The sequence below is a fragment of the Eumetopias jubatus genome, unplaced genomic scaffold, assembly GCF_037043125.1.
Source record: "Eumetopias jubatus isolate StellerSeaLion01/CBP00866 unplaced genomic scaffold, mEumJub1_p1.0 scaffold_12, whole genome shotgun sequence".
Taxonomy (NCBI): Eukaryota; Metazoa; Chordata; class Mammalia; order Carnivora; family Otariidae; genus Eumetopias; species Eumetopias jubatus.
In genome coordinates this window covers 105,910,661-105,935,632 of record NW_028274818.1, presented here as the reverse complement: position 1 = coordinate 105,935,632, position 24,972 = coordinate 105,910,661, and the positions used below count along the sequence as shown (strand labels likewise).

Here is a 24,972-nt window from a genome sequence, read left to right as displayed (position 1 = left end):
ACATACTTCAAAATTCAAAAATTTACAAGAATGGGTAAGTATAATAAAGTTATGAAAACCAGGCAATGATGTTTCAGATCTACATTCAGGATGTGCCCACCATGCAATCAGGAAGCATTAAAGGTTAAACTGACTAATCTTGATTTGACAACTTAGCTTTTACATCTCTAGTTTTTACTATAGTACTTCATTTGCACATATGGTTACCTCAAAGCTAAGAAAAGAAATGCTTTTCTTTTAATCTTTGTAAAGAAGTACAATTTACAATACAGAACCTTCTCTTAAAGTTTTAGGAATTTATGCAGAAACCAATATTCCTGGGGCACTGGGTGGCTCAGTCATCAAGCATCTGCCTTTGGCTCAGGTCATGATCTCAGGGTCCCGGGTTCGAGCCCTGCATCGGGCTCCCCGCTTTTCCCTCTCCCACTCCCCCTGCTTGTGTTCCCTCTCTCACTGTCACTTTGTCAAAAAATACATAAAATCTTGGGTGCCTGGGTGGCTCGGTTGGTTAAGCGACTGCCTTTGGCTCAGGTCATGATCCCGGAGCCCTGGGATCGAGTCCCGCATCAGGATCCCGGCTCAGCGGGGAGCCTGCTTCTCCCTCTGACCCTTTCCCCTCTCATGCCGTTTTTTTCTCTCTCTCTCTCAAATAAATAGATAAAATCTTTAAAAAAAACTACATAAAATCTTAAAAAAAAACCCAAAAACCAATATTCCTAGGATATGGGGACTTAAATGGTAGGTGTGTACAGACATTTTATAAATTATTTATAAATTATAAGCCTATCTTTCTCTATAATTACTATAGCTAACATCTTTCTTGCTCCCAAAGGGACAAAGACGTGTTGAGTGAGCATTTGCCACTTGAAAACAAATGACAAAAGTCACTTGGCAAGGTCCAAAGGCATTTGTCACATGTACAATTCCAGGACAATCTTTTTCCAAATCTCAAAATGAAATTAAAGTAATAGTCATATTATAAATACTCTGAAGTACAAAATAGAAAATCCTCATATCTGATGAAAACACAAAATGCAGACTTATACATGTTGAATCAGTTTCAGACTACATGATGCTTCACTATTTAACACAACCTTTTATCTGCCAAACTATAACGAGCAGGATAGGATAATCTTGACTGCCATAAAATAAAGCAAGTCAGAAAAAGTACACCTTTTTGATATATAGAAAATTAATTTACATAACTGGCAGACTGCCTGGGATCCAGTAAACTAGCCAACTGGGTGACCTTGGCAAGTTACTCACTCTCTTTGAACCGCAGTGTCCTCATCTGTAAAATGGAAATAATTATAATAGTACACACTGCAGAAGGCTATCATGATGAGTATGGAGTTAGTAATTTGTACAGTGCTTAGAACAGCACCTGGCATACAGCAGGTACTATGTTAAGCAAATAAAATTCTCTACTGATTGTTTCTTATTTTTGCAGGAAGGGTTTTAATCTCTTTAAAGTGAGCCTGACCTGCAACTAAAAGATGAGGGATTTTGGTCAATAATAACTGCTTGGGGGGGCTCCTGCGTGGCTCAGCTAGTTAAGCATCTGACTCTTGATTTCCACGCAGGTCATGTTCTCAGGGTTGTGGGATCAAGGACCGCACGGGGGGTAGGGGGTGCAACCAGTGGAGAATCTGCCTCCCATGTCCCTCTCCCTCTGCCCCTCCCCCTGCTTTCCAAAAATAGAAAAAAAAATAATAACTGCTTTGGCTCAACTTAACTCTCTCATCGATTCTGATATGAATTCTTTTACTTTATTTAGACCTTAGAAATATCCTTGTGATATTTCTGTAAATTCATAACATTTCTTTAGAGATATTTCAGATACATTTTTCTGCTCTTATTTTTAAGACCTAAGACTGATTTTGATATCAACAAAACTATAACAAATGTACTTCTTAAAGTTACATGACCTAAAAAAATAAAAATAAAAAATTGCATGACCTATAAATATTCTATCAATAACAAAAGAAAACCTGTGATTTTGTAGGTTTCTTGGTGATGAGATACACTGGGCACAAACAGAAGATTTTAAGAAACTGGGCCAAACAAATTAATAAATGATTCAAAATAATGCAATAGCTAACTAAACAGGAACAAAATAACAGTCTAAATTTATGTAATGTTGAGCTGTAAGAACCTCAAAGGAAATCTGTAAACTCCCCAAAGTCTCCCGTTATTTCTTGAGGAATAGATGAGAACGAGCTTTATTTTTCCATGCTTTAAAAATGAAAAAACTATTTCAAACTTTCTTTTAAATATTTTGCCAAAACATTTTCCTCTGACCATTTTGGTTTTCCCTTTCTACTTTTTTCAATATTTTCTAAGTTTTTAAAATAAGCATTGTTTGATTTAGGGACAAAACTGGAAGTTTTATACACATTTCAGTTTCCTCTCAAATGAGGACTGTTCCTCAGGTGAACTGTGTACATGTGATAAAGATTTACTTGCGCACTGCAAGCACACACCCAGACAATGAAGTCTTCATGTGACTTCTTATTTAACAATTAAACACAGTGGATTAAAATATTTTACCTACCAGTCCTGACTACAGAGCTCTGGTTTCTGGCTCTTTGCTTGTTAGTTCTTCCCAACAAGGCAAAGTGGTTGCACTCTTGCTCACATACTGCATGGTTTTTAATGTATGCGAAACCCAAGCACTTAGCAGGTGGTAAGGAACTGCTTCTTCTTTGGAGAAAGGCCTGTAAAGTGCCAGGCTGTAAGTAGTTAGGCCCTGTGGGACAAACTTCTCTGTTGCAGCCACTCAACTCTACCGCAGTAGGCCTCAAAGCAGCCACAGAGGACACGTGAGAAAGTGGGTGTGGTCAGGTTCCAATAAAATTATATTTACAAATAGGTGCTGGCCAGTCCTCTGGCTCTGGTTTGCTCACCCCTGCAGTTAAGGTACAACTAATAAAAGGTGAATACTTTAGCAAAATGAATTTGAAAGAGACTTCAAAATATATGCTAATTTTTATTGTAATCTTCAAGTAACTTAGAGCATTTAACATAAAAATGACTAAAATTTGGTATTTCTCTTGAATCATGAATATTTTACTTTCAATTACAGTTGAAAAAAAGCAATAACACAGTTTGAGTTCTCTCTACAAATAGGAGAACAGACTCTATTTGTAAAGAGCCTTTCATTTTCAAGAGAAAATGACCAGGATATGAATTTTTGGAGGGAAGGATGTATACCCGGCAGATATACAGAAAATTAAAAATTGCTATTATTTTTCAAGTTTCAGACAGAATAACTTACAAATTTTGGATATTTACATTAAAACATTTTCCATCAAGTTTGAGTCACTTCACCCTGCCAAACTTGCACAATACCTTTGTTCATATGGGTAAAACAGAAAATAGGCATTTCTACTGCTTTAAATTCTAAATATTTTACAAGAATGTTATCAAATGGGGGCACTTGGGTGGCTCAGTCATTAAGCGTCTGCCTTCAGCTCAGGTCATGATCCCAGGGTCCTGGGATCGAGCCCCGCATCGGGCTCCCTGCCCCGTGGAGAGCCTGCTTCCCCCTCTCCCACTCCCCCTGCTTGTGCTCTCTGTCTCTCTGACAAATAAAACCTTAAAAAAGAAAAAAAAAAAGAGTAAACTGAGTTAAAGGAGCTGCCTGTGGAAGTGCTGACACTGTGGTCTTTTGGGAGACTCTGGATGTGCAGCCACAAGAACTGAGTGAAGCCCAAACTTAATAACACAATGAGCAAAGTAGTTGTGACGAAAAGAATGAAGATGTTTCAGAGAAAGTGACATCAAAGGAAACTTCACATTAAAAGACTTCTCCAGGAGATCTCATCCCACTGAAATCAGAAAGGATAAAATGCTGGAAGCTGATGCAAACTTAGGAAAGAGCATGACAATCTGCAAAAGCGTACAGAAGAGGCCTATTCCACATCTTGAGTTACAGGAAGAGACAAGTGTCGTTGAAACCACTCAAGGTTTTTTTTTTTTACAAATGAATAAAAATGCTTTAATTACCAGTGTTTCTAATGCTTAAATTACTGTGTACCGAATACTAATTTTACTATTTTTTTCATTTCCCTATACACTTATAACTGACAGTAAGAGAATTTTTAGTGTTTTTGACAAACATTTTTAAAGGTCATGGGACAATCCTAATTTTCCCCATTGATTATTAAGAAGGCTTTCAATGGTTTTAACCTGCATGGTCATTTCTGTGGTCTCGCACTGCCGTCTAAAATGAGGTCTGCATGGCGCCTGGGTGGCTCAGTCAGTTAAGTGTCTGCCTTCAGCTCAAGTCATGATCTCAGGTCCTGGGACTGAGCCCCATATCGGGCTCCCTGCTCAGTGGCGAGTCTGCGTCTCCCTCTCCCACTCCGATCTCTCTCAAATAATCTTAAAAAATATAACAAAAATTAAAAATAAAATGAGGAATGTAAAATTAATGAATTAAATGTATCGTTTCAGAATTTAGAAAAAGAATAACAGAGTAAACCCAAAGACAGAGGCAAAGATAGTAGAAAGAAGAAAAGTAGAAAGAAGAAAATGGAGGCGAGAGTATAGATTCATGAAATTGGAAAACAAAGACAATGGAGAGAACTGAAAAACTGGCTCATGAATACTTAGGAATAATCAAGGAAAATGTATATGCTTACATACTCTACAGAAGAGAATAATGTCAATGAAAAAAACTGTACTGTTTTTGAGTTCCCGAATATTTGTGCTTATATGAAGGGGCAACAGAGAGGCATCTTTCTGGTCTTTAAAACTTTAGAATCCACAAGGCACATTATCTCATTTTCAAACAACCCAGAAGGTGTTGCCATCATCCCCTTTAGGAATGCCAACTGGCTCACCGACATGCAGTGTTGCCCAAAGTCACACAAGTTGACAGCAGCAAAGTAACAATGCAAACCACACTGAGCATCTCTTAGGTGTCTGGCAGCATGCTATCCGCCAGGGTCTCAACGGAAAATAAAATCAGCCTGGCCTCCTTGTCCTAGCCCCCAGGATCTTTCCTGTGCTTCAGCTGGGGAGGGGGGCAAGCTCTCTGACTCACATGACACCGACGCCACCTACCATACTCTCTAGGGGTCACCAACTCTTATAACCCTTGTTCTGTCTGGCTTGCCTGCAGAGCACACAGTCAGAGACACAGGACCCAATGTGGTTGCCCATGGAGGTTCTCCCTCTCCCTGCCATGCGGAAGAAGGTGACCGCCAAGTTTACCCTTAGGGCCTATTAGCCACATCAAGGGAACACTGGGTTACTGCCACCCTGCAGATCACGACGGAAAAATTCATCCACGAGACTCCTGAGGATGAGCTGAGGCAATGTATGAAGTACATGACACACAGCAGGGAAGGAACTTAATGAGATTTGAGTTTCTGTATGAAGCACAGCAGAAGTGCAAAAGTCAAGCAATACTTGTAAGAGCCATATATGCTATTATAGAACATGTTTTACATATACATATATATTTTACACTTACATAAACACATATATGTGTGTACACACACACATGTAAACCTCTGAATTTCCATCCTTCCTAACCCTGTAACATAACACCTGGCATTAATGGTCAGCACCCACCCTTTCCAAGGGGACCAGTGACCTCTAATCACCACAACTGTCAGCCTTTCTGCTGTCTTTGGCCACTGACACTCTGCTTCCTGCTCATCTCCCTCTTGAAAAGGTCCCCATCGTGGGGTTCCCATCTTCTTCCTCTTCAATGGCCCCTTCTTGGCTGGCTGGCTCTTTTTCCCTTTGCCTCGGTGAAGTATGGTAAAGTGCAGAGATGAGGAACTCAGATTCTAAGGGTGAACCACCTATTATCAACTGTGTGATCTAAGGCACACCCTTCCCTTCCAGGTCTTACCTGTAAGTCAGAGATAGTGAAAGTGCCTACACCCAACTCATAGGGCCGTTGGGCCTGTGAGATGAAATGACTCCATCAGGTGCTGCGCCCTGTGCCTGGCAGAGCCAGCACCCGACGTTTGCTGGGAGGCATGCTATATACGAGCATCCTCAAGGGAAGAAAAGACCAGAAAAGAATATAGTGGTGACTAAACAATTACAGGTGATGTTTTTTCTCTCCAGTTTTCAAAAATGAGGCTGTGAGGTCACACAGACACACGGGCAAAGAGGAAGAAGAGAGGAGGAAAGAAAGGAAAGTAGCAGAGGCAGAGAAAATGCACCTCAGAGTTCATGATTACAAGTCACCCAAAGGCTGAAAAGAAAAACAAAAGGGCAGAAAAACAGAAACTACTCGCAAATCCCTAACTCTTCTTCTGTGCTTGGAGTCCCACTTCCCAAGTAGGAATAGATTGCAAAGGATGGCTATGGTTTGCAGAAGAAAAGGCAAGTGTCCAGGAGAAGCAACAATCGTAATGTCTGAAGTATACACAGCTAGTGAAACCACACCCCTTGTGGGAGAAAAAGAGAATCCCACTCAGAGACACAGAACGCCAGGAGCACTATGCAGTCTGAGGCACAGCTGAAGTGAGGACGTCTGTGTAAGTCCTTTCCTTTCATTGAAAATTGCTGAAACAGCACCTTTGATACCAGAGCTGCCGGACGTGGTGGTGTCATTAGATGTCCTAACAGCTATGTCCTCTCTCCCTCAGATCTATTCCTTGGCTAGCCACGCTGGGGAAAGCTCTCTGGCTGCAGGGTCATGAGACGTGAGAGAGGATGTGTGTGCTGGGGCTGCTGGGGAAAGGTTTCCTCCTTGGTAAAGGGCACAACTGAGAAGAAATTCCCCTTTCTGCTTTTGGATACAATGGGAGGAGAGAGGATGTGATGTCTAAGACTAGCAATGGCAGCCATCTTGGTACCATGAGTTGGGCTTGAGGATGAGAAGGAGAGAAGGAACCTGAGTTCTGAGTAATCATTACCTCACCAGGAATCTGCTTCTCCCGGCTTTTTTATGTGGGTTAATGAACATCCTTAATGCCTAAGCCACTATTAATTGGGTATTTGTTACTTTTAGGCAAAACCACGTAGCATTTGGTGAGCTGATGTGTTAGGAGGGATATCTAAATGGAAACACCCACAGCAATCAGAAATGGCATGGTTACAGCTCTGTCTTAATAGATGCCAATCCAAATGACAAGTACAAAATAAGCAAAAGGTGAATCACCTTTTTCCTCCAGCTTTTAGCTCCTTTTTTCCCCCTAAAGTGAGAAGAGAGACCGAAATGCTCAGTTCTGCCACTCTAATACTCATAATACATTTGGCCAGGTTTTCCAAGTAGAATCCTCACAGCAAATTTCTATGAATTAGGTCAATATTTTACCTAGAGCGTATTTTCTTCACCCACCTCCCAAAGTACGAAAGTATCAGAGTAAGTATAATAATTTCATGAAAAAAAAGTATATAAAATAAGAAAGGTTGTCCTACAGCTACATTAAAAAATATCTGAATTCAACATTAAAATGAAAACTACTCTTGTAATCTCAGATTTAGAAATAAGAATTCTTTAGCATCCCTTTCACTTCCTTCCTGAGCAAAATTTTTAAACTGAAAATTTTCAAACTAGGATTTGCTGGGGTTTGGGTGGGGGAGGGACACACACAAAGATTTTTCAGAGACAATACTCCTCAGGAATGAAAATTTTGAATTGATTCATGATCTTCACATATGAAATGCCCCTTCAGTCTTATCAGATGGGATTTATAATGTTTCATAATAAAGTTATGAATACCAACATCACAAGCCAGTAATTAGACAATAAAACCTTGAAAAATGAGAGAAATACAATCTACCTTAGGTCTCTTTCTTCTATGAATTCATTAGTCTTTCATACAGGGAATTTAAACAGACATAGGGTAGTATTTTAGTCTACACTTTAAACAAAATAAAAAACCAGGCACATGAAAACAAGTTAAACAGTAGGCCCCCGAAAGCAACGCTTGCTAGGGTGGCACTTTATTGTGAAATTGCTGCAGATGAGCAGAAAATTACTAACTATATAACATGGTGAATATAAGCAAAAAAGACAACTTGAAACAAAAATAAAACACAGAAGTTATTTCCATTCCCTCCAAATAAAACGCATATCCACATGAAAGAAATTTCACCACTGCAACATATTTTCCTCATTGAAACTGAAGAAGTTTTCAGCCTGTGTTTACAACAACACAGTTGCTGTGGAAATAGCTGATTCAACGTTACGAATTTACAGCTGAATAAAGTAAGGTGTGGAACAGAAATCTTATTTAAACAGTGGCAAGAACCAGAAAATATTAAAAAGGCAAACTGAATGATGGTGAATCAGAGTACCATATGCTTTGACGTAGGGGTCAGACATTTTCCCGTGGCGCCTGACACAAATAGGATGTTTCTTTTTAATTTAATCCTATTTTTGGAAACCTCTAATCATCTCCATCATCCCAGTAAGTTTTACTATCTGCTTCTGTCTACACAATGCAGTGTGTATTTTATTAAACTGACTCTGCTGAGGACAGAGTTTCTAGAGTCCATCCCTTGCCAGAACACGCACAAGTGACGGAACCAACAGAACACAAGTCAGGGCTTTGAAAAACGTCTGCATGTAACTGATTCTATTAAATAGAGTAGTACGGACTTATTCATCACATGACATCACTTCAGGCTTACGTTTCAAGACTCTTTACAAACTCTCCAAGAACCGAAGTTGTCAGAGAATGTTCCTGAGCTCCCAGTTCCACTTCACATCCTGCAGCCCAGCCCCCAACCCCAGCACTATTATCACACCTTGAATTTGTTCCTCCACTTCTATGGGTCAGGTAAGAGTTCTCCAAACAATCTTGAAAACTCTTAAGACACTTTATATAAAAATGATGTGAGTTATTTGAATCCTACAAGACCGCCCCCCCAGCTTCCCTTGCTGCTTGTTAATTGGAGAAACACTTTTCTTTAAATACACACGTTGCCAATATCTTCCTCTGCTATTCTGAACATTTCAAATTATGACAAATATTTTGAAGCCAGAAATGTTACCCTTTGTAAAATAAAATATTTAAAATAAAACATATTTATCCTTTATTCAAGATTTAAAAATGACTGTTGTGTGTGGGGCTATTAGAAAAGGAAAAGCAGTGACTTTTCCACCCTTAGGAGGAGGAGTGAATGGACTCTGTAAACAGAAACCCAGATTCCCTCGGCAGCTGCTGGTGCCAAGGGTATGGCTGCCGTCCTCATGTGCACAGGAGATCAATTCATACCAGCAAAACCGGAAAAATCACAACGGAGAGCAACTGTGGAAGCAGCGAGAGCCAAGAGCAGGACGAAAGGAGTCTGACTTTCTGCTAGGTGAGTCACAGGAAACACTCCTGCCAGAGTCAGGAGGCCCGCCGTGCCCATCTCCTTAAGAATGTAGGTCAAAGCTCCCTGGGCTTCATGCTCCAGGGATCCAAGGGGAAGGGCTAGGGCCCCAAATTTAGAGGCAGAAGCCCAATTCCTAGGGAGCAGGGAGACCAGCCACTGGCCTTGGCCTACCCTCTAACTAAGCCTCCACTTTCGACAGACCACAGCAAACTCAATCATTCCAAAAGTGAACACACTGGAGCACCGGGCTAGCCTTTCTTACTCTCTGGATTTGGGCCACTTCACGTATTCTGACAAGGGCTCACAGGAGGAAAGACCCTGGAACCAGCTCAACTTGTGTTTGTATGTAATGGACGGTCAGCTCACCCAGCTCTGTTGACACAGGGGACCCGGTGGCAATCTCACCAATCTTGGCCACTCCATCGTAGTAGGCTTTTCCCGCAAGGATCATAGCTAGACAAGGAAGGTGACACACAAAAGTCATCACTTAGACAAAGAAAAGAGGAAGTGCCATGGAGGTTTGCTTCCAAATATCCCTCAGTCCCTTCTGGCTGCAGGAAGGCTTGGGCTGTGCCAAAGGTGGCTCTCAGAAGGCAGGGCTTGTGCTTAATAGCTGTGCCAGGGGCAGAGGTCCCTCCACTGCACTTCCAGAGGCCCCCACTCGGTGGAAAACCCTATAGGATCCTCACCTTTGACCAGACCTGGGGAACCTTCAACAGCAGGCTCTGGAACAGAAAAGGCCCTGCCAGAGTGGATATGTTTTCAACATCAAATTAGGGCTACAAACACATCCACTTCAGCAAGAAATCTTTTCTCAGATGGTTATTCTATAGATATACAGGTCTGCAACATTAATTAGTTAAAAGAACTTGTACGGGATGGCCCAGGAACCTGGTCTTTCAATGTTTTTTTTTTCTTTCTTTCTATTGAAAAAGGTATTCTGAGCCACAACCAATAACATATTTGTTGTCAGGGGGAAAATCTATGAAATTTGAAATACATTGTCATTCTAAAAACACAACAGAATTACCTGAAAAATAAGTGAAGATTCTATCCTCCCCCCACCTTTTTGGCAGAGATAAGGGAAACTTTTATTTCTGTAGAAACTGGATTCTAATCATCTTAAAAATAATATCTCTCCTTTCCAATTGATTCTGATAACTAAATTATAAGGTACAAAAATTTGTTTTTGATTTTTCTTTTCTTTTCCTTTGGGGAGAGGAACTGGGGGCAAGAGAGACCCGGGTTTGAATTCTACCTTTACTTTTTTTTTTTTTTTCACCAGAGTGGGAAAGTACATGTTTATTTCAAGTTACTGGTTGCTCATCTACCTTTACTTCTAATGACATGACCTCCTTGGGCAAGGTAGCTATCCTTTCTGAAACAAAGGACGGTCATCTATAAAATGTCCTAATAGCGTGAGAAATGAACAAACAAATGGAAGCTATTAATACGGATTCCTTCTTTCACTTTACAACAAGCAGGCTTTTCAACAAGACCTAGCCTATTTAGGGTGATTTTGAAGAAAATTTATTTTAGTTCAAAGACTAACTTTGAAGAATACAGAATTTTGGAGCTAAAAGAGCCCTTAGGAATCTCTAAGATTCCTTTCCTTTTACCGCAAAGAAAACCAGAGGTCATGCCAACTGCTTTGCCCCAATTTTATAATGGGTATTGTTTTAAAATGGTGAATTAAAAGGGCATTTCAAATATAAAAAGGGGGGGGAGGTCCACAGAACAAATTATGTACACGTCCAGCTGAAGATATTACTGGCCAGAAAAGTAGTACTTTCATGGCAAATTCATTCATTTTCGCCTTTCTTGTTGAGTTAAAATATTACAGAAGTTACGGCTTTTACTATATATCTGTACAAGTTTAACAACTGTAACGCTCTATTATATAGTTATTTCATAAATCTGAGAATAACCTTGAAGTATAATTGTAAAAAACAACAATAACAAGTAGCATTTATGTGGACTTTCCAAGCCATTACGTAAGTTCATCTACCCAAGAATATGAAGACATGGGTCAGTGGTATTATCACCCTGTTTCATGAAGGAGGGAGGGAGTGGAGATACGCTGGGACATGCCCAAGGTCAGTGGCAATTCAGAGGGAGTACGCATACAACTCCAGCTAAGGTCATTTCCCCAGTTCTAAATTAGAGTGCTTTTTGACTCCTTGGTCTCAGCTAGAACTGAAAAAGAGAGGACTCCACCTAAAAACAAGGTTGGTGGCCAATAAACTGTCAAGCTAATACATGTAATATTTTAATATGAAGATTTTAAATTTTAAGATACTGATAAAGCTGAAAGGCAAATCGGTGGGAGAATGGCATGCAGATTTATACAATATATAAACAAAATTTTTGGTTTGCATTCACATATTACGTTGAAATTTTTCATTAACGGATGATTTGTTTTGAAAACTAACCTCAGAATGGTAAAATTCCCTTGCTTTTACGATAAAGTGGAATTAACTTTAAAAACTATATAATTTATCCAGAACTTAATAAAGAATCAAATAATATTCTCATAATTTTGCCATCCCCACTTTGTGACTACAGTAAGCGATTTTCTATCACTTACTGTTTTAAGGAACAAAGCATAATATTTTTCTATTTTAGTGGTTGGCCAATTAATTCAATCTAATTTATATACTTCTACCAGATAACTTTTCCTTAAAACATGATTTCATTAGGTTACAATTCTGCTCAAAAACTTTTAACGGCCTCCACTGCCCATAGCGTAAGCCCATACTCCAGAGAGTTCATGATAGATTTGTATAGTAATGGCCTTCAATAAACCACACCTCCCAGAATTCTCAACCTCTGTAGCTGCCTATACACTGATGGGTGGCTTGGTCATCTGACTTGCCTTGGCCAATGGGGTGCCAGCAAGTATAACTCCCACAGGGATTTGCACTCTTAGACCAGCCTGCTATGTCCCCGGAAGGGAGGGAGGGAAGAAGGGAGGGAGGAAGCCCAGCACCCCCACTAACTGCAGCTGCAGGATTGAGTCCCTGGGGGCTAGAGAACTGCACTACCTTTACAGGACCTTGAGAAATGATAAACTATTGCTGTCTTAAGCCACCAAGTTTAGGGACACTTGATTATGTGACAATAGGTAATTGATGCTGCATTCAAATACATTCATAACCTGACCCTACTCCACGCTGTATTTTATTCCCCAACAGCTTCCCACCCATGGCAGTGTGGACCTCAGATCTTGGCTTGGATGCGGTCTTTTCTGCCTGAAACATAAGGTCTGTCAGCTAGCAGAGCTCCTACAAGGTCCACTGCCTGCTCCCCTCCCCACCAACCTCCACTACTCAAATTCCTGTGACACAGCTCATTCCATGCTCTTTGTTAGCTGTGCATGTTGTCCTGATTTACGACCTAAGTGTTGACTACGCATCTGGCATCCTAAACTATGCCACAAATTCTTACCAAGACTTTACAAATTCATCTCGATTTCTCAATAGCTTCAGAAAAAAAAAACAGATGGCCTGCCAAAAATACTGGAAATACTTTAGAAGTGCAGAATAGTCCCTTTGGGGAGAAGCCTTGTTAGCAAGAGACTAAGGGGCTGGCAGGTCCCTGAGACCTTATAAAACTCTGCATCAGAGAGGCAGCAAGTGCTAGAAAGAAAAAAAACCACTGCAGGTCAGGGTGATTTCCTTCACAGGGGCATCTAAGGCAATGACTTTGTGGCCCTGTGACTAAGCAGTCATCAAGGGAGAGGCAGCTGTGCAAGAATTCTAAAACAAGTCTCCTTCCTGCTCTTTGAAGGGGTGAGGGGTTACCTACAGAAGTCACTGATACTGCGTGGGGGATGAGGGAGGATTTCCCAGCGCTGAAAATGTCTGGCAAACAGCACAGGGATGCAGAAGAAAGTAAATAAGCACTTTACTTTTCCATGGCTATGACAACTGGGCACCTGTCATCCAAAGTCCAGTTACCAATACCACCTTTTCCTGGGGCATGCTTAGGCTGCGGGTGTGTAAGGTCACGGGTTTATTTTCAAAATCTCAAGAGGGAGCAGCCAAAGGTGGGCCATGGTGAAAGGGAGAAACAAGAGATATATAAAAGACAAAACTTGATCTGAAGTCTTCTTCAAATCTAAAACCACTGGAAACTATTCTACTCATGTTATTGGTGGTCTTAGTGAACCAGGGTAGAGGGTGAAACTGGGGTCTAAATATTTTGGGGTGATACTTGTTACATAAGGAGAATTGTTTTGACCATGTTAGAATCTAGTGATTATTAGCATCTCAAGTTTTTAAGGTGATCATTGATAACATTCACCTTTTAGGAGGGAAATGCATGTGTAGATGCATGTCAGCTTTCTCAAATGAAACCTCCTGAAACTAGCAAACAAATCTGGTTCACAAAAGAGAGGCAAAAGCCAATGCTTGAATTCATTTTACAGGAAGCGCTCATTTTGAAATGAGAATCTAAGTTCAACCTTTAATTTAGATGTTTTTCCATTCAGGTTAAAAATCTGTTCATATCACTATCAAAAGTTATGCGCCCAAAGGCAAGAAACTCTTCTTTATAAAGAGAACAATTCCTCTGCTACAAGATACTAACAAATATTTTAAGTACATATTTCATATGTTATTAGTTCACAAAGAATTTGGTTTGCGAAGTGGAAAACCTATTGATGGCAATGATATAAAATACGAGTCATGTCAATAACCATGATTTGATCATTAAAATGCATCAGTTATTAAGTCTATGATTCCATTTATTTATTTCAAATACACCAATATCCTATCATTGCAAACTTCCACAGAATTAAATGTAAATAATTTCTATCAACTTAAAGACACTTTAAAAATTCACTACTAAGCACTTCAAAATAATTAAAATATTTACTGGTTTTTATATGTGCACTATATTTATAAATTTAGAAAAGAGACTTACCATTAACAGCTTTTTCGTAATTTTTTCCTAGGTTTATTAAATTTCGTAGCCCAGGATTGAACTGTTCCATAACATTCTGACAAATAAAACAAAACAAATAAAATAAGCAAACAGTTGATCAAATAATCTTCAGATTTTGCCACTACATAGCCTGGGATACCAATGTATGCTTGACAGTAGAGTCTACAAAGCCATGAACGTTTCTTTCAAAATAATGGAGAGCACATATTTCCTTACAGATGGAACAGGGTCCCTGCACCAGCAAGGCATGTAATCCTGGCAGGTTTCCATTGCCCAAGGGCTGCCTAGAACCTACTGTAAATGGAGCAAGTAGCAGACATGCATACCTACAAAGCACACCCCACAGGGGCTACGGGTCCAGAAGCCGATGCTCCCTTTGGGGTTTAAGCAGGTTAATGGTTGTCAGGCTAATGTTAAAAACAGGTGCACATGATCGGAACTTCATTATATGAGCAATGTTTTGATCAACTGAACAGAAATTTCTAAGAGAGCTTGTTTATTCATAAAGTACTTAGGTATTAACCACCAAGCGGTAGGTCCTGTGCACACAGCAGATGGGAAGGCATGGTTTCCCTCCCATGGATTTCATGATGCCATAGCTGTGCAAATGTCATGGTTTTCATTTTTAAAAGTGTCATTCCTGTGGCACTAGAAAGTCATAAACATAGAGACAAATGCTACAGTAAGTACTAAGACAGACAATTATTTGGAATGTTGATCAAACTTAAAATATCCTAAATCAAAGTAGAGACAATAGATAATTCCTGTGGGGCTCTGATCTCTTGACTCAGAACACACGGCAACTGAATGTATTTGCTCCACCTACAAATAATGAGCTTCACAGCATTAATCATTCCGGATCGACCACTTAAGTCTCCTTATTCCCCCTCAAAATGTGAACCTGTTTGCAGAGGACCAGGCAATAAAAAGAATGAAAAATACCCACCATTCAAGGGGGCAGATACTTGATATATATGCTCTGCAGGATAAAAAGTTTCCCCTTTATAAATCAGTACAGAGAGAACACAGTAACTTTTATTTTATCAAACAGTGATAAAGGCTTATCGTGAAAAACAACTCCTGGCTCAACCTTCCCTCAAATCTTAACTTACTCCCAAGAGCACTTTCAACTAAGCTTTTATTCTTGTACTTATTGCCATAGTTTGGGATAATATTCTTGATTTTTCAATTTTGGATGATAACTACTGGCTTTCTACCATAGGAGATGAGGACTCAGCTCTCCACACCACCCCACTTTCCCTACTTCAATCCTTCCTATATAAGTAAACGGCAATTTCCTGGTAAGTCGATAGTCAGGGTTTATTATGACTCTGTAAATATACAAGGAATGTACTAAGGATTATGTTTCCTTTCTTGGTACAGTCTTTGTTTCTCCTGGGATTAACAGTCATCTCATCCCCCTCCTCCCAGCTTAGTTTTGCATGAATCCACCTTAAATTTTTCCACATGCTCTATCACATCTAGCAGAAGTCTATCAGTATTTTTCAAATGCACAAAGCTGTCAGCTAATCTTCCATTCCACTCCCCCCCGCCAAAACTTCCTCCAAGGACTCTCCGTCCTCTTGCTCAGTCTGGCCTGACTGTCCCTGCCACGCTGTTACCCTTGCATGTCCCCTTCCTGATCCCGTGTTAGAGCTCTCATTAACTGGACTCCACACCTTCCTCTTTCTTCATTAATTCCTATTTGCTGGAGATCATTCTCCAAGAACAACCTTAAGAAATGATGCCTAAGAGGTAAATTTGAGTCCCCGTGTGTCTGAAATTATCTTTATCTTGACATTTGACTGATACTTCGCTGGGTAGAGTATTACAGAGCTCAAGTGATTCTCCCTTAGAATTTTAAAGATAATTGCTCCACTATTTTTAACATCCAGTTTTGCTATTGAGAAGTCAGCCGTCATTTCTTCTTCCTTTGTGTAGGACTTTGGTAGGGGGATGCTTATTTCTGGAAGCCCTGTACACCACATAATGGTCTGTCTCAGTGTGGGACTTAGTTCATTTATTTTACTGGGCACTTGATTCACCTCTTCCATATAAAAAATTATGTCCTTTAGGTCTGAAAAATCTATTTTAAATGTTTCTTATCTCTCCCTACTTTCTGGAATTCTGACAAGGATTTTACATATCCTGATTTCTTCTCTAATCATTTTACTTTTTTTTCCACTTTTTGTTCCCCCATCTCTGACAGACAACTTCACATTCCAACTCTTTTATTATGTTATTTTATTTTTTAAGATGTATTTTGGAGAGAAGGAGGGAGAGAGGGAGGGAGAGAGTGCGTGCAAGAGTGGGGAGGGGCAGAGGGAGGAGAGACAGAATTTCAAGCAGACTCCTCACTGAGCATGGAACCCATGTGGGGCTGGATCTCATGACCTGAGCTGAAACCAAGAGTAGAGCGCTTAACTGACTGAGCCACCCAGGCTCCCCCACTGTTTTTTTTAAACTTTTGATACTGTATTTTTAATTAGGGCTCTTTCAGAGTTTTTAGTTATCCCCTTCCGCCCCCATTTTTCTTCAGGATTTATTTATTTGAGAGAGAGGGAGCATGGGGGAGGGGGGCAGCTAGTGAGCATGAGAGTAGGGGGAGGGACAGAGGGAGAGAAACTTCAAGCAGACTCCCCACTGAGCGCAGAGCACAATGCAGGGCTCAATCCCACAACCCATGAGGTCCAGACCTGAGCTGAAACTCAGAGTTGGATGCTTAACCAACCAAGTCAACCAGGCGCCACTGGTTATTCCTTTTTTCAATTAGCAATAATCGCGCCTCGGATAAACCTCATTGGCTACGATGCTGCCACCGTGCAAAGCTTGGTTATTCCTTTTGAAAAGCATCCTATTCTTGTTTTGTGACTGTAATATGTCTTTAATTTGAATAAACTGAAAGTGGTATTTTTTTGTCATTTTCTTCCAATTCCCCATATTATCTTCTGATTATTTCTTTTCATTGTTTGGTATCCGTCTTTTGTGTTGGAAGCTTTCATCAAACATCTGGTGATCCCTGATCGCCAGTTCGTATTTAAAAGTAAAGCCCTAAAATGCTGGCTGGGAGCTTGTGGGTGTGGGTGTATACACAGGGTGGTTGTTGACTAGCAGGCTTCATTAGGAGTGACTGGACAAGTCAGCTATAGAGAAACTGGCCCAGTGACAGTAACCAGGGTCCACTGAGTCTCTTCAGAGAAGTTCTCCTTTTCTATGAAGGGTAGGGGAGGAGGCAGTCACCAAATGGTCAGCTTTCCACATCAGGAAGGGGAGTGGGTTGGGAATTCCACAGTTTACTGGGCTGATTTTTACTGAACTCCCCTGCTCTCTACTCCAAGGTTTATTCCCTTCTGCTGGTCGTTCCCCATCGAGAACTCCTCTGATTCAATATATCCTCTGATTAAATCTCCAGTCTGCCAGCCAGGCAGAGGGAGCTGCTGGTAGTACTGGTGGCTGGGGTAGGAAAGGGAAACTGGCAGTTCAACCAGCTTGTGCAACTCCTATGCTAGCCCTGGGTGGGCCCTGCATCCCACCTTCTGTGGGACTGCTCCTCAGCCTCCGGGGCTGAATGGCTCAGCCCTTGTCAGTTCTCCCGCTGCAGATTCTTTAGGTTTTCTTAAGGCAGCTACAACTCCTCTGTCCATTTTCTATTACCCCAGATTTTCTTAGGCCTTTTGTCAACTGCTAAGTCTTTTTTCAAGCTTTTACACCATGGATTTATGGGGTTCCCCCCAATTCCTTTTTCTTTAAGTTCTGCTATCATTTCAATGTATTCTTAGAAGAAAAAAACAAAAAACCAAAAAAAACCCATGGTCAATCTGCTGTGCTTAACTGGAAGTCCATTCATCCTGTGTTTTTAGAGCCTCTCATCTGTTTGAGCTCCATTCACAACCAGTAGCCATAAAGCCCCAAAGCCAGTGATGACTCCCCTACCAGTTTCTCTGCAAGATGGCAAGTCTCAATACCTGATCACACGGACCTGTGGCCACAGCTGCTATTTCTATCTTTTCTCAGTTCCCCTGTTTTGCTTTTAAGCTTATTTTGAAATCGTTTAACATTCACAAGAAGTTGTAAAAACTGCACAGACACTTCAGGTATGCTTCCCCTATGGTAACTTATATAACCATAGTATAGTATCAAAACCAGGAAATTGACAATGGCACAACACTTACTAGCTGAACTACAGACTATTTGTATTTACCAGTTTTTATATCACTCATTTGTGGGAGGGGGTGCATTGTTCCTATGAAATCTTACCACATGTATAAATCTGTATAACCATCACCAGTTATAATACAGAAATGTTCCATTAACACAACGATCTCCCTCATGCTACCCCTTTATAGCCACACCCTTCCCAACAGTCCTGACAACCACTGATCTCACTCACTGTAATTCCGTCATTGTGAGAATGTTATATAAATGGAATCATACAGTATGTGACCTTTGAGACCGGCTTTTTCACTCAGCACAATGTCCATAAGAACCATCCAAGTTGCTGGGTGTTATCCATAGTCTATTCCTTTTGGCTGGTAGTATTCCATAGCATGAATGCATCACAATTTATACATTTGCCCATTGAACATTTGGGTTGCTTATAGTTTCTTGCAACTGCAAATAAACCTGATATGGACAATCACATATGGGTTTTTTTGTGAACCTAAGTGTTCATATCTCCAGGATAAGTATCTAGGAGTTCAATTGCTGCATCATATGGTAATTGTTATGTTTGTAAGAAACTTACAACTTAACTTTGTAAGAAACTGCCAAACCATTTTCCAGAGTGCTTGTGCCATTTTACATTCCCATCAGCAATGTATGAGATTTTCAGTAATTTTTAAAATCTAATAACTTCATTAGAAAATAATTACTTTTTAATAAAAAGATAAAACTACTTTTCAAATATCTCTTCTAAAATTCTTATAAAAATCTTAGGAGACCAAGTCTGGATGTTGAGAACCTAAGTTTTAATAAAAAGATAAAACCTTAAAAAAATCATTTAAAATTCTTTAATAATCTTATGACGCTGAGTCTCAACGGGTAAGAATATAAGGCAACAGATACAGAGCTAACTGCCCTACTAGCATATAAGCAGTCATAAAAAGAAGCCCAGATCTGTGTTCTTTCTTAAGATTATTCTTAGTTCAGCTTACCCAAAAAAGGGGAAAATATAATTTAGCTTCTCGATATAATTCCTGAAATGCTTAGGTGTAAGTCCTAACTTAAAATAGGAAAAACAATGAATTAATTAACACCAAGCATAAACCACTATCCAAATGATGCTACTGGGGGCAAACAGGTTAACTAATAAGACCTGGGTCTACAATAAGCTTCAGAGAAAATACAAGAGTTTTTAAGCTTGGAAGTTCAACATATACTTCAATTCTTTATTATTTAGTTTTAGCTACAGAAATTTTTCCCCTGGAAACTTTGGCCCCTTTGAACAGTGGAAAATCCATTTCTACCCTGGCTCTTGGCCATTAATCTAGTTATTTTAGCTCAAGTACATGTATTTTTAAACCCAGGAACAAAAAAGCAGTGCCGCCTTTGTATTCCCCCATCTGTAAAGTTTTGTAAGTAGCAGTGGCTATCTTTGTGAATTGAATGGGTCCCACTTTTTTTTTCCGAGGGCAGCTGTTGGGTCAAAGGTCATATGCTGTGTTAAGACTTAAGACCTAAATTTTTTATATAGCCTAGGTTTTAGAAAAAAATCACCAGTAGTAATGAACAAATCCATTTTAATTCAGGTTTGGCACTAAGAATAAAAGGTTTAAGATACAAAGTATAAAAACAAAATAAATTATAAAAGGTATTAATGGTCCAAGAAACACTATTTTGTTACAATCAATAACAAAAGCTTAGTATGTATTGTTACTACCTGGCAAGGAGAATAATTTGCCAGACCAGTTTCAACCAGAATGAGTTTCATTTCTATTCAGAGAGCAATATAGATAGTTTAAGCTAAAATAACTGGCAATATCACTGTTCTACTTGTGCTGAGTCTCCTATGAAGAGAGTTGGTTCTAGGATAAAAGCTCAATGGGGGCGGGTGGGGGGAGCTCAATCAGCAGGATTGGAGAATTACCGGTTAGTTGTTCCAAATAAAATGTTGAGGAATAGACCACTCAGAACCTAGAAGGCACTTTCCACTAGATTTCTAGCTGGTTCGTTTATCTTATGCTTTTTTCCTCTGCTTCCTGTAGACCAACACATTATAATTTTAAACATAATTATACAATCTTATGATGGCTTTAACATCCTCACCATTTAGATTTTTCATTTTTGAAAAATTATTACCTTTACCAGTATGGAACTATAGACTACGAAGCATAAATTAATACAATTATGACTAGCCAGATAGTTAAACTGAGCTGACTTTAAATTTCTAAGAATTGGTTTCTTTTACATTTCTTTTTCCAATTCTCTAAATGACCAAGGACAAATTATTTGATACCTCAGTGTTTTATTTTTCTCATTTGAAAAATGCGGGTAATATTTACACTGGAATAGGTTTTTTAAAAGTGGTTTAAGAGTCTCTAATAGGGGGTTTTATAACGTGCTTCAGGTAACATTTATCCTTGAAATTTCCCATATTATTTTATTCTATACAATCTCATACAAATCCAGCAATGTCAAATGCTTAAACTAATCAAAGCACATTCTAATTTCATGTGACAAGATTATCTGTTAATAAGGATTAACTGTTTGAGAATACTTCCAGATAGACATCATTTGTAGACAATCTTACTTCCTTCCCTGCGCTGTTGGAAGCTGCTGTTCCTACACTAACATCATCAGTATTTGATTATGTCCCCTGCCTTTAGGGAGAATATTAGTGAGTAAATCTGGCAATAAAGCAGCTGCTTGTAGGCTAGCAGATGGTCAGAAGAGTCCTATTTTTCATACCCATCTTGAATGGGGAGCTCAAGCCAAGTAAAGGAAAATAAGACAACAGAGATGTTTTGTTTGAAGTATTAAGTTACAGCAGAAATACTCGATTCAAATTTATAAAACACAAAAATGCTTCCTATCGGCCAAACGTGAAGCGTTCTGGTTCTCCTTCAGTGTGTATTATCTATCTATGCTACTAGTTATCAACCTGCGTCATATATCAATTTGTATTATCTATTGTTTGTAACCTGCCATCCCAGTAGTCATGGGCCGGGGGAACATGGGATGAAAAAAACTTTGGGAAAAAACAAACAAACAAACAAAAAACCCAAAAACCAACTCGGGCAAATCACATCACCACCTCGCTAAGCCTCAATCTCCTCCTCTATAAAATGTAAATAATGATCATTTGGATCTCATGAGGAATATGAAGATTCAATGAGATAGTAACAGTATTTATGGTACACTGATGTGCTCTTCCAAGCACTTCATGCTTAGCGCACACCGAATCCACTGTAATAATTAATATTGCAAGACAAAAGTCTAAAATATTAGCCAACTCTTCAAACGGATGGACATTCCCATTTCCACAGAGGTCTCCAGATACCTCACTTCCGGTAACATGAAAATAAATGATACTGGCTCTTCTACCTTTAAGTGTCACACATCAGGATGAGAGAAACCATGAATACAAAAACCTCTAGAAAAATGTGGGGTACAAAGAAGGTGTGATTTTTTTTACTCAGTTGAGAACATTTTATTCCTTTTTTTCCCCCTGTAGGATACATTTTGACGTTTATGAAGTGCTACTCTTTTTCAGGCTCTGGGCCTAGCGTTTTACATGAGCTATCTCATTAGATCCTAACAACATGATTATTATTATCTTCATTTTATGGATGAGACACCAAAGCTTTGAGATGCTAAATTTAAAAACCTTGCTGAAGGTCCCACAGGTCATGCCCAGGCAGCCTCCCTGCTAACCTTTACACTAACCCGTCAGGACTCAATACAGTTCCTCAAAGTGGATCGTTCGATAAAGTAACTTGAAAATCCTTGTATGACAAAGCGCTATTCTAGTGTGAGAAATTAGGGGGGGTCTCTCTACAGTATTTCCTTTTTAGAGGATTTCTTGTAGTATTACTGATTTTTTATGAATAACATCTTCTAATGGCAGCACAATATTAACCAATTCTACCCAAGCAAACAAATATTTGACCTTCTTCTCTTTCCCTTAAAAAAATAAAGATGATTCCTCAACTACTGTGTCCTCATAGGAATAATGGTTAACACTACCGTATTGATTTCCTTCAGCGTCAAGGAATTAAAACACTGCAGAACAACATTACCAAACCACAGGATGGTTTAACCACCCCGGCCAAGTCTCCTCAGGGAGCCATCAATTAAGAATGCTGTTCATTTACTAACTCCTATTTTATACTTTTATACATACATGTATTTAGTCATGAATTATACATAATTTTCCTTTGACCATTTTAATAAATGGTATCATAATACATTTCACTCTTACATTTTTTTTTATTCAGTGTTATGTTCCTGAGACCTGTCCACCTTGTTATATACTGACTGGTCTATTCCTATTTAACTTCTGTATGGTATCCCATTGTGATGGCTAGCTTTAGGTGTCTGCATGACAGGGTATAGTACCCAATTAGATACTAATGTAGGGGTTGCTGTGAAGGAATTTTTATAGATGTGGTTAACATCTACAACCAGTTTAAGTATTATCCTCAATAATCTGGGTAAGCTTCATTTAATCAGCCGAAAAGCCTTTAGAATAAAAGGAAGGTTTCCCTGAGGAAGACGACATCCTGCTTGTGGAATGCCACATAAGCTTCTAGCTTGCCAGCCCGCCCTACAGATTTCAGACTTCCTAGCCTTCACAATAAAGTAAGTCAATTTCTTTATTTCCTCTGAACAGCATTTAGATGGCTTACAAGTTTTGGCTAATACCAAGTATGTGGCAAGGGACTGTCCATGTCTCCCTGTACACACAGGTATGACAAAATTACCTAGACAAAGAATTGCTGAGGCATTGGGTACGTGACAGATTTTTCAATTTTGTTAGATACCACCAAATAGGGGCACCTGGATAGCTCAGTCAGTTAAGCGTCTGCCTTCAGCTCAGGTCGGCTCAGGTCATGATCCTTGAGTACCAGGATCAAGCCCTGCATGGGCCTCCCTGCTCAGCGGGAAGTCTGCTTCTCCCTCTCCCTCTGCCCCCCTTCCCCTGCACACTTGCGCTGTCGCTCTCTCTCTCACTCAAATAAATAAAATCTTAAAAAAAAAAAGATAACCACCAAATACTTTGGAGAAAGTGGCGCGACAACGTGTGCTCCCACAATCACTATATGAAAGTACTATTCTACCACACTCTCACCAACAGTTGTCATCTTTTTTTCCTATTTGATGAGTGAAAAACAGTACCTTTTGTAAAAGAACTTTCACTGCTTCCCCTTCCAGCATTAAAAAAAGTACACATGACCGGAAATATCTAAGTAGGAGAGAAGAAATGATGAAAGGCAGTTTACTCATATATCACAAAGGTTTCATCCTCAACTGTCTGTCATAGATAAGGTTATCAGAGAGTATTACCCTTAACAGCAGGGTAGGGCACCGAAAGCCTGGCTGTTTCCATAACTGAGCAGGTTTGGACTCTGGCCACTCCCTCCCCGGCCCTCAATCACTATGCTGGCCTCTGGGCTGTTCTCGGAACAGGCCAAACCCATTCCCACCACAGGGATTTTGTACTTGATCTCCTTCTGCCTGAAGACTCTCTTCCTGAATACCCATCTACCAGTCCTCAGCACCAAACCTCTGAGACACTTTCCTCCGCTTGCCTCCTACCATGCCTGGTAGCACCTCCAGCCTCCCCCTCTCTCTAGCTCTGTTCCTTGCTTCTTTTACTTCAAAAGGCTGTTCACTACCTCACCGGATACAACCGATCTGTTTACTGTTTCCTCAGTAGGAACTGGATATAAAATAAGGCCAAGGACGACCTGTAACATCAAGGACAGTGCCCGGACCATTTAATGCCCAAAATGTACTCAGCAGCAGCAGTTTTTGACGACTGTTGTTGTTGTTATACAAGGGATGTATGTGCTCATGGATGAATCAGCCGCACGATGTGCCCTCAGCTCATCTGAACATACTGCAACAGACACACTGACCCAGTGGGCCAATTAGCTATGAAAATCAGGCATGAGGTAATACGCGGCTTGCAACTTCATTAGCTCAAAGTAACAGCTCCAACAGAGGGTCACAAAAGCTGTAAGGCTCTGCCCTATAACTACTAAGTCATAATAAGCTTACAAAAATCTGAAAATGCCAGGGTATTCCTTGTGAATTTTGCCTTCCTAATCCTATGTTTCTCCAAGTTGATTTTTAAATTACTTTTTAAGTATCAGACAGTAATGTGGCCCTTAAAAAAGTACCTTGTTAGGGGCGCCTGGGTGGCTCTGTCAGTTAAGCAACTTGCTCTTGGTTTTGGCCCAGGTCATAGTCTCAGGGTCCTGGGACAGGGCTCCCTGTCAGGCTCGGTGCTCAGCGCAGAGTCGGCTTGTCCCTCTCCCTATGCTCCTCCCCACCTCCCAAAATAAAATCTTAAAAAGAAAAAAAATGTGCCTCGGGGCGCCTGGGTGGCTCAGTTGGTTAAGCGACTGCCTTCGGCTCAGGTCATGATCCTGGAGTCCCGGGATCGAGTCCCGCGTCGGGCTCCCTGCTCGGCAGGGAGTCTGCTTCTCCCTCTGACCCTCCCCCCTCTCATGTGCTCTCTCTCTCTCTCATTCTCTCTCTCAAATAAATAAAATCTTTAAA

At 40.1% G+C, this 24,972-nt stretch overlaps 1 protein-coding gene and 1 non-coding gene across 3 annotated transcripts in view; both read right to left on the bottom strand.

Annotated features, from left to right (window-relative positions):
* The window catches only part of BAIAP2L1 (BAR/IMD domain containing adaptor protein 2 like 1), a 95,452-nt gene that overhangs the window by 56,389 nt on the left and 14,091 nt on the right, over nt 1–24,972 (bottom strand). For both annotated transcript variants that reach the window (XM_028088417.2, XM_028088418.2), the window contains exons 2-3: nt 14,227–14,302; nt 9,667–9,753 (exon numbers count right to left, since the gene is read on the bottom strand). In XM_028088417.2, the coding sequence (XP_027944218.1) occupies nt 9,667–9,753; nt 14,227–14,302 (163 nt within the window). The remainder of the gene's footprint in view (nt 1–9,666; nt 9,754–14,226; nt 14,303–24,972) is intronic.
* On the bottom strand, nt 16,935–17,077 carry LOC114197502 (U4 spliceosomal RNA). The gene has a single exon (XR_003606910.1). It is a non-coding gene; the product is annotated as a U4 spliceosomal RNA (small nuclear RNA).